At 37.8% G+C, this 10,672-nt stretch overlaps 1 protein-coding gene across 1 annotated transcript; it reads left to right on the top strand.

Annotated features, from left to right (window-relative positions):
- Positions 1-1,101: 1,101 nt before the first annotated feature.
- bco1l (beta-carotene oxygenase 1, like) lies at positions 1,102-9,895 on the top strand. Its single transcript, XM_085348508.1, has 11 exons — positions 1,102-1,232; positions 2,309-2,437; positions 2,536-2,665; positions 3,301-3,448; positions 3,646-3,793; positions 4,228-4,448; positions 6,952-7,218; positions 7,298-7,403; positions 7,475-7,569; positions 8,810-8,921; positions 9,031-9,895. Exons 1-11 carry the CDS (start codon positions 1,169-1,171, stop codon positions 9,189-9,191), a joined length of 1,581 nt encoding a protein of 526 aa, XP_085204634.1. The 5' UTR covers positions 1,102-1,168; the 3' UTR covers positions 9,192-9,895.
- The last annotated feature ends 777 nt before the right edge of the window (positions 9,896-10,672 follow it).

Genomic DNA, 10,672 nt, shown 5'->3' with positions numbered 1-10,672 from the left:
CATTTCTACATTACATCACTGTAATGATGTTTATATACCAAAAGATGAGGTTCTGATTTTGAATGAATATTTTAATCTGCAAAGTAGCTATTTAACAGATGTAAAGGAGAAAAAAAAGGTAAATAAAGAATCTAAGTAGATTGGATTAAATCGTGTCATTCATTATATAACAATCAAATGCTGAGTCAAAGCTTCTAATAGGTGTTAGACTATGATGTATTATTCTAGGTTGAGTAATTTCTAGGACACAGTGCCAGGACACACTCTGACCTGGAGAAATATCCCGATAAGAGCATTTGTAAAGTTGTAAACTGATTTAAATTACATCTGTTACTTTACATTACACGCAGGTGGAGGTGATAAACAGGATGTGTTGGACTTTTTATAGTGTACAAAGTCAAAATGTGTTTCAGCTGGATTATGATGATTAGTGCTGCAATGATTTAATTAGCACCCAATGCTGTAATCAACTGTAAACAATTATTGTTTCTAAACCAAAAAGATCCAAATGTTTGCTGTTAGTCAAAGTCATGCCTCTTAGTAAACTGTAAAAGTGAAATATATATTTCTAGCTATAAAGCTAGACATAACTATTGAACAACACAGCAATTTACAGTTCATATTTAGATAATGAGAATTCTTATCACTGGCTTACAGATTATCAATCAGACCTGAGCTTAAAGATTCATCCAGCTACAATGCAAAAGAAAAATTGGCAATAAGACAGTTTAGAGATGCAGTGATAGTATAAAACATTCAAATAAGTTTGGATTTTTAAATTTAAAAAAATATGTTGTTTCAATTGAATTTTGTGTAAAAACAAAAAAGTGACAGAGCCTATAGATCAAATTAAATAAAAATGTAAAATATAGTTAAAAATTATGTTTTAGTTCTTTTGATTTGTCTGATTTGATGAATGTAATGTAGCTGTGGACAACATAAGCCCAGTTATTAACATCTAAATGGTGCTTGAAGTAAGCCAACAGGCAGACTTTTATTATGAAAAGCCGAGTAAAGTCCATTCCAGCTTACTTACATAATCAGCTGCACTTATGTTTCCTGAAGCCTGCAAGTATCACGTAGTCAGCTGCTGTCTGTGTTTTCAATCAGAGGTGGGACTCAATCGGAGCAGTGCACTCTGGGAGGCTTGTAGCTCAGGAAGAAAAGCATGCAGTCAATTATTTCAAGAAATGGATGTGAAACTCCAGAGCCAGTGAAAACCGAAGTGAAAGGTGAGTTTGAACCATTAAAGAGTTTGTAAAATGTTGAGTCTGTTGGTTTAAAGAGTCATTAATAAATTCAGCTTGCTCTTTTGGAAGGTTTCCACCTGAACAAACAAAAAGAAAACACACAGCTCAAAAGGTTAGAATAGGCTTAAATAGACTGTCTGCTGACATTACCAACATATTCTATTGCAGCAAGTAGAATGTGACACCGATAAATGCATAGCAAACAGGGAGCAGTGCCAAACTCTGAAGACTTGAACCTCCACTTGTTGCAAGTGTAGGTTTAAGTCTCTGTAGAATAAAGTATTTTCTAGCATCTGCCTCCAGAGTTATAATGTTCATTTGTTGTTATGTTTTGTTTATGTTAAATTAGAAACTTTGCAGCTTTTATTGGTCATATAGAGGAAATCCTGAGTAGATGTTTGTTGTATGTGCTTTGCATGTGTCAGACTGAATGGATGACTCAAGTCATAAGCTCTGTATTTATTATTATTATTATTATTATTATTATTATTATTTACCTGTTGTGTGGCACTGGAGTTGCTGACCATTTAATGATTATAATCATGGAGTAGTTTATTAGTAGTTACATTTCATTATCCTCCAAAATTACCTCACAGTGAAAATTCTTCAATACAAATGTTCCTTTATATCAATACCTTAACCAGAACCATTTTCCCATTTTATATATAAGAATCATGACTGTGGTATCTTTAAAACATGGATTTATGGAGATATTTAAAGGACACATGGGGCTTTAATTTTGCATAAATTAATTTCTGGTGGATCTGACTTTGCTTCAGTTATCACTGAAATTAGGATTGTGGCCCTCTATCACTTATTTTTACTGAGCTCTTCAGGTTAACAGTTCTTTCTTAGCCTAACGTCCATTAAAATTTCAAGTTAGGAGTTTACAACCTTTTGATCACTTCACAGTAATCCAAACCCCAAATGTGTAGTAAGATAAAAAAGTTCCACAACTCCACAATGGACCTTTTGGTTAGATTGCTGTCACAAAGCTTCTGTGTTAAGAATGGATTTAAAGCCCATTAACAGTGGTGTTTGTAACCTTTGACCTGCAGGATCTGTCCCTTCCTGGCTGCAGGGCACCCTGCTGAGGAACGGGCCTGGGCTTTTCTCTGTAGGTAACTCTGAGTACAACCACTGGTTTGACGGCTTGTCGCTCATCCACAGCTTCACCTTCAGCAATGGTCAGACTTTGATAAACCTTCAGCATCATTTAACTGTTGACTGTCAGTTGTCCATGTAACTGCTGAATATGTTCAATGTTCTGATATTGCTATTTCAGGTGAGGTGACTTACAGAAGTAAGTTTCTGAAGAGCGACACCTATAAGAGGAACATCAAGGCAAACAAGATTGTTGTCTCTGAGTTTGGCACCATGATCTACCCTGATCCTTGCAAAAACATCTTCTCCAGGTAAAGCCCATCCAGATCATGATCTTACAGAATATATAATACTCAGATTTCAGATCTTTCTAGTTTCAGTCCAGAACAGACTTAAAAAGCTCAAGTTCAGCCCATTCAGCTTTTGTCCACTCTAGCTTTCTATGTTTAGTAGACATAAGAGATTTTAAATCTGGAACCGAATAGTGTAGTACATCTAAAGTCTCTGCTTCAATTTATCATGGATGGATATCACAGTTCTGTGTTAGTTTACCTAGCATACAACAAGAGCTAAATGGATGGATGGACTGATGGACGGATGGATGAAAATAGAAATCTGAATCAAACCTTACAAGTCTTGTGTTATTGGTCCATTTGGGGTTTGATGATTTCAGATATGTACAGACCACTTTAAGTAAACTGGGACAGACTAACCAAGACACTTGAGGTTTTTCTGATGTTTATTTTTTTTAATCAGAATATCTGCTTCAATTCATCAGTTCATGAAAGTGCAAAATGCAATTCTCTGGGTTAGTAAGAGGTTTACTTGCATAACCATTACCTAAAGACGTTTGGTTGATTGGATATTTGTTTTTTTAGGAATGTATACCAATACTGAATTATTTCAGCTGTGTGCCCCAAAAAACCCTTCCACACTCTCTCACCAGGGCATTCACACACCTCCAGAATGTCATTTCTGACTTTACTGACAACAACTTGATCAACATAATTCGTTATGGTCAGGACTACTACGCTTCCTCCGAGGTCAACTACATAAATCAGATTGACCCTAACACCCTGGAAACTATCGGCAGGGTAAGTTAGTCTGCACATTCTGCCTGGGAACATTTTAAAAAGGTTCAGGTTTTCGTTAAATGGTCCACTGTTGAATACCCAAAGGTAAAGAGTAACTATATGAGTTTCGTTTAGCACCACAGTTGGATATAATGGCAACAAGCATCTCTGTGAAAGATTTGTCCTTCCTCAAATGTACTGCCCTGTATTAATTTCAGAAAAACTACAGGAACCACATTGCCTTGAACCTAGCAACGGCTCATCCACACTACGATGAGGAGGGCAATACGTACAATATGGGGACTGCTATTATTGGTTTTGGCCAGCCAAAATATATGATCTTCAAAGTCCCAGCTGATGCCTCAGGTGTCTGCAGTAATTCATTCTGTCCTGTTTATTTCTGTTCCTAAACTTTAAATCCTCAAGATAAATTATTTAGCAGTAATTAGATATCATTCTGAGAATATAGTAAACCTACGCACAGCAGTAAAGTTACTTATTTGCCATTGTGTGCTCCATGAGCCACGTATTCATTTGATTACAACTTAGGTTTAATTGATTTATGACACCACAATCAGACCTCTCAAAGAAGACAGTTGATATGAACTGTTACACTATCATTTACAAAGTGTGTGTCACAGTAGCTCACTTTATTTTCATTTGCTTCATTTACTTTCATTTACTTCATTAATGATTTTTAAATTATTGGTTCTCCCTTTTTAAAATCAAGAAATGAAGACAAGTGAACAGAGTAACAAGCAATTAAAGTGAAGCTTACAACACTGTGTTGACTGTTTCAGATAAAAATCACAAAAAGTCAGCGCTGAGGAAAGTGCAGCAGATCTGTTCAGTCCCTTTTCGCTCCTCACTTTTTCCAAGCTACTTCCACAGCTTTGGCATGACTGAGAACTACATTGTGTTTGTGGAGCAACCTTTCAAACTGGATATTGTCAAACTTGCCACTGCCTACTTCAGGGGGGTCAACTGGGGAGGCTGCCTCAAATTTGATCAAGATGATATGGTAAGTCTTCCACATTTTTATCAACTCCTAATAGTGAAATTATATATAAGTTGTCATTTAAGCTATTAAGAAAAAATCTACTCAGAGAAAAACAATGTTCCCTCTAATTTTTCATGTGTCTAAACGAACACACTAACTCCCTGAGCGGTCCCTTGGACCACTGTGAGCAACAGCAGACGTGTGCACTGTGGTCACACATGGTTTATTAAAATAATTACGGTACGATCTTGTCACTGAAGTGGACGCGCAACGGGACATCATAGCGTGGCTCAAGCATGTTCATCATAGTTTAAACCCCTTGTTTTGCACAAGGGAATATGACCTCCCGTCTGCAGCTAAACACCCCAGTAGCTTTTGTAATAGCTTTAGCCTGGTCGGATTGGGCAGCAAAGGGCTGCTTAAATGCCGCAAACTCCTCTGCTCCTCCACCTGGACCGCTAGCACTGATCATAACTATGGCTTGACAGACTGACCACCCACACCATACACATACTTTTTTTCCTTCTTTTTCGAATCTTCATATCACGTGCGTGTCGAACCGTGGAGTGGGATCGGTTCGGATTATGGATCAACCGTGATCCGTTACACCACTAGTTAAAAATAACTTGAACTCCAATTTTGAAAATACAACTTTCTTTTCTTTATAAAGCTCTGACTTGTGTATTATAAGTATGAGTCTGTGGTCTGGGAGAGAGTCCTGTAACTCTGTCTGCAAAATACAGTGTATAATGACCAATGTTGGGCAATTAATTATATAGTTGTTTTCAAAAAAGTAACTGAGTTTTGCAAACAACAAAGGTTTTTGCAGCTGTTTACCTAAAAAAGCAGCCAAGGCGGTTTTTTAAATAAACATTTCAAACTATTTACAGAACAATCAGCTGTTCTGCATCAAATTTGATGCCACACAAATTATTTGTGCCACTCCAAAAATAATTTCTGTCCACTATGAGCTAAAGGAGAAAAACAGCCTGATACCTGCAGGCCTGACAACAGGAGATGTATCACTCCTGTATCACCTGTAACATTCAGCAGTCGCCTCATTGTTCTGACACACACAACAAAAACTACACTACACACTAACTACACAAGATTTGCGCTAAACGTCACAAATATCTCACATATCAAAACACCGCCGTCACTCCTAAAACTTCCCCCTTCCTAAACAATAAATGCCATGTTGCCATATTATTTTTTTGATTGGTGACATGGTACATTTTTCCACCAACAGGAAAGGGTGGGTTTTTTTGGTTTTGTTTTTGCTCACAGGCGGAGAGTGCTTTCGAGCGTTTTACTTATAAAACGCTGTTTTTACTGTTTCTTCCCACAGTAAATATAAACAACGACAGTATTCAGGAAGAAAACCAAACATTGCATATACTTTTATCATAACTCTGATTTTACGTGGCCTATCAACACGATTTAAAAACTGGTGTAAAGTCCACACTTTCTCCGTCAATTGTTCCGTCTGTCCTGCTCACATCTCCAATTGTTGTACATGTTGTCATTAACGTGGCTTCACTCCACATCAGTCACGCCGCTTTGCTCGCTAAAACACCGGTGTCGCACATAAGGACGCTGTCATAGCCTGTCAACAACGTTGATTAGCTGCATATGAATGTAAATCGCATTATTGGCTGGACTATGGGATAAGGTGGCATTGTTGTAATCCCATACGGGAGCAGCCAGTCACTCACTGACTAACACTGCAAAACAGAATTGTTAAAGTCTTAATTTTAATTTCAATTCAGGTAGATATTTTTTTTTTGGTGCGCAATGCAGATTTTCTGTGCGCAGAGACCGTGTCAGCAGTGCGCAATTGCGAATGCGCGCAGCTTAGAGGAACATTGGAGAAAAACTACACCGACAGTATATACTGATTATTTGTGGGATTCCACCTGGCTCTCTCCTTGGCCCTTCACATTTGTAGTTTAAGGTGCAATGTTGGTTCTCTGTGCCACTGTGGGCACCAGAACAAATTGAAAAACATGAAATGTTACATACCATCACTCTGTTAAAGCATGCTGCCTCCTTAAAACCAAGCAGAAACGTCTGGGCTGAAAAATGAAGCCAGTGGTGAAGTACCAAAAATTGCAGATCTTCTTTTTGCAGATCTATTCTAGCCTGAACAAATGCCAGGAAACCAACCAAATAATTGCATGCACTGCCATCAAAAATAGAACAGGCAACAGTGTACTACAAAAGTACGCTGCACAAAAGCACCACTAACATAGTATAAAATTATTTATACAAATTTAAATCATCTTAAGATATGAAATAACACAGAATAGAAGCGATACTGCAAATACCGAGTTTGTCATTTTCTATTTTGCTGGATTTACTTATTATGTAAAACTAGACTCTGATTTAAATTTTCCACAACAAGAAATTGCTCATTGCTGATTTGAAGTCTCCCAAGAAACCAAAAAACAATGGATTAGTACATTTCTGGTTATAACAGGTATTTGAGGTTTTCCGTAATACTGTTACCTGTTTTCTTTTCCAGACTTTTTTTCATATCATCAATAGAAAAACAGGAAAGGAAATCTCCACATGTTTTCATGCCGATGCCCTGGTGGTTTTTCACCACATCAACGCCTATGAGGATGACGGCCATGTGGTGTTTGACCTGATCAGCTACAAGGACAGCAACCTGTACAACATGTTCTACCTGGAGAACATCAAAAAAGAGACTAGCAACTTCATCCAGAGCCATAAGAGCTTCTCCCCACCATCCTGCCAAAGATTTGTTATTCCGCTCAACATCAACAAGGTATAGTTAGTATTTAGTGAAGATTCACTCACACTTACATTCTATTTCATCAATAAATAACAATGTACCTGTTCTTCAGGAGTCTCCCAGGGGATCTAATCTGGTGACTCTGACTGACACAACGGCTCAGGCAATTTTGCAGGAGGACGGATCAATCTATTGTCAGCCAGACACCCTTTTTATAGGTTAGTCATCCACAAATTGACTGTCATTAAACGCTGTCTGATCCACCTAACGAGTCTGATTCCTCTTGAAGGTTTGGAGCTGCCTGGGATCAACTACAAATTCAACGCTAAAAAGTACAGATATTTCTATGGGTCCAGGCTAGAGTGGTCTCCTCATCCCAACAAGGTGAAGCAACATTATTGATTATCGATTTATTAAATCGCTTTTGATTGCTTTTGGGGTGAACAATTATACATACATGAACCACATTTCCATGTAGTTAACATTGGACACCAAATGTGATTTTTTTCCTAAACATTTATCCTTCTATCTTCTGCTTCTTATTGGGGCCTGGGTCATAAGGGTAGGAGTCTAAGCAGTTGAGCTCTCGCTCTACTGGCCACTACCTTCATCCTTCCTAGGGGGAATATCAAGCTTTTTCCACACCAGCTGAGAGAAATATTCTCTCCAGCACGACCTGGTTCTGCCTGCTGGTCTATTCCAAGTTGGGCATGCACCTAGAAGCTTTTTTGCCCAGGATGCATGACTAAACCACCTCAATTAGTTCCTTTTAATGTGGGCATCCAAGCTCCCCACTCTTTCTGGAGGTGAGCTCAGTTGTCACTTGGAGGAAGCTCATTTCAAATAATCAAGCTTTTAAATTGTCAAAATGCATCCATAAAGCATCTGAAAATGAAATTTCATGGTAATAATGAAGCAGCTAGTCTAAGACATGAACCCCAAAGTCCTGAGTTTGACCAGTTTTACGCCTGAAAAAATAATGGTCTGGATTTTGTTTTTAAGTAGGATTCCCTTAAGATCAACTTGCGTAAAATGCAAAGCCAGAGACAAAGCATTAACCAGCTCCTTCTTCCAGCCTTAAATGACCTATATGCAAGCAGGACAAGACAAGCAAAACATTTTAATAAGCATTCAAATGAATTAAAGCAAGGTCCCTCCAATTTAAATGTACCCAATTTCATGGATTAATTATGGTCCAGGCCTCCATTTCAACATCGGAAACAGGGGGATGGGGGTGGGGGCAGCTTTGGGTAAAGTTTTGTAAGTTTTGTAGGAAAATTGAATTGAATATCAGTCAGTAACACAAATTCTGTTTCTTTACATGAAAACGACAATAGGTATCTTCAAGTGCTAGAAACAACTACGACGCTGGCTGTATTTTATGCACTATAACTTCCACAGATGCACATATGAGGATGAACAATCTTAATCTTAATCTTAGACTAATCAAACTAAATCATTCAGTCAGCATTTTCAAACAAATAAAGTGAAAACGTCAGTTACTGTTGGCCTAGTATGGTGCTGAATACTCAAATCTGTGAGGACAGTGAATGCCTGAACCAAAATTAGGATGATCTATTCTAAGGTTGTTGAGGTCTGCTACTTTAACACTATGACCCAACAGATCGCCAAGTTTGACATTGTTGAAAGGAAACACGTTGAATGGGTGCAGAAAGACTGCTATCCTTCAGAGCCAGTGTTCGTCGCATCTCCCGGAGCTGTGGAGGAAGATGATGGTGAGAGCTACGCTGTCAAGCACACAAACTTATATATTTAGAAACCACAATAATGGTTGATGTGCATAGAGCAAAATGTGTATTTCCATTGTATCTTTTCCTTATCCAGGAGTCATCCTGTCATCCATTGTTTCTGCGGATCCCAGCATTTCTCCGTTCATGCTCGTGCTCGATGCCAAAACGTTTAAGGAGATCGCCCGAGCCTCCATCCCCACCACTGTCCACATGGACCTCCACGGACTTTTCATTCCCGCTGCTGATTCATCATAGAATTGAATCTTTTAAGTAAAGTAGACAATGAAGTCAAACTTATTTTTAAAAAACCTTTTAAGCAATGTCCAGTGTTAACAGTGGACACAAAAAATCTACTGTTACTCGCTTTACCTTTGCTAATCTTAAAGCACTTTAAAAGACAGGTTTAGGGGAATGTATAGCATTAAAAATGCAAATGAAGTGAGATCAGCAATGTTTGAAAATCTCATTATAGCTGCACAAAGTTTCCACCTCAGTCACGTGTAGAAACTTTTATGGTAAGTTAACTTTTTTTTTTATTTCCAGAGATTTTATTTTGTAACATAAAAATGTTGAGAAATTAAGCATAAAACACAATTACTTTAATACATAAAAGCTCTAACTACTCAACTTTTAGACTGAGATATGTCTTCTCATGCAAACAACAAACTTACTGTTTGCTGCCCTAATTTAAAACCTAATGACCCGAGGGGTCTCAAGAGAAAATGGCTACTGTGTGTTATGTTGTTATGATGTCCCAAATGAACCAACACGAGATACTCGTCAGACCCCAAATATTGCCCTGTGGTTGGGTGCCCCCACCAATCAGTCAAGTTTTCCTCCATGTTTCCTTTTGAGGTGTTATTTCCTATTCTTCGTCGAAATCAAGAGTCTAAGGATGGAGGCTTTTGTTGGCTGTACAGATTTGTATTTTGTGATACAGAGCTATATAAATAAACTAATCTGACTTAAATGTAAGTTATTTTGTCTTTTTTTCCTTCTGCTGTGTTTCCATATTATTTATGCATGACCATATTTTGATATTATAGTCACAACAGCACCTGATGCTTCATTTATTGATAATGTGGTGAACTGTACAATAGAGATGCTTCAAACAAAATTCCAGTCAGGAGCTCGGCACAATTTCAAACTGGTAGAGAAATCAGCTCCTGAGTTATGGTGCAGATTGATATCAAGGATGGTAGAACGGATTCATCCTTGAGTTTGACATAAGAACTAAATTACTCACTATTCACTATATAATGGACTATTTAGTGACTTTGACATTTTGTGGTACTGCCTGAATATAAAGAGAGTTTTACTATAGTTTATATCCAACGATCACTTTAGGGGAGAGCGGGGTAAGTTGTCACACGGGTAAGTTGTCACACTGTTCATAACTCCAACACTAGAGGCTCTATCTCAAAAATGAAATAGCCACTTTGTGTGACTTCTTCTTCTATAGTCAACCTCCTGTTCACATGTAGTCAAGACTGCTCTAATCTGAGGTGAGCACATCTTTTTTATTTTTTTGACCTAAAAGGAAAAATAAATCACTTTAAATTTTCGTCAGTACAACTTTGTTAGGTATAGATGTTACAAATTATTATTTTACACAAAATAGAGGAGACATTAACGTGTCTTTTGATACTTCAGCTGATGTGCTATGTTGAGCTAACCCTGACATTTAGCCAAAATTAGCATAAATGTCAGTTTGGGGCAAGTTGTCTCATTAACTT

This window comes from Diplotaxodon limnothrissa, linkage group LG23 (assembly GCF_057381915.1).
Source record: "Diplotaxodon limnothrissa isolate DT_005_m linkage group LG23, D_limnothrissa_male_GT1.1, whole genome shotgun sequence".
NCBI lineage: Eukaryota > Metazoa > Chordata > Actinopteri > Cichliformes > Cichlidae > Diplotaxodon > Diplotaxodon limnothrissa.
Note: the sequence above shows the minus strand (reverse complement) of the source record. Positions and strands in the feature narration are given on the sequence as shown.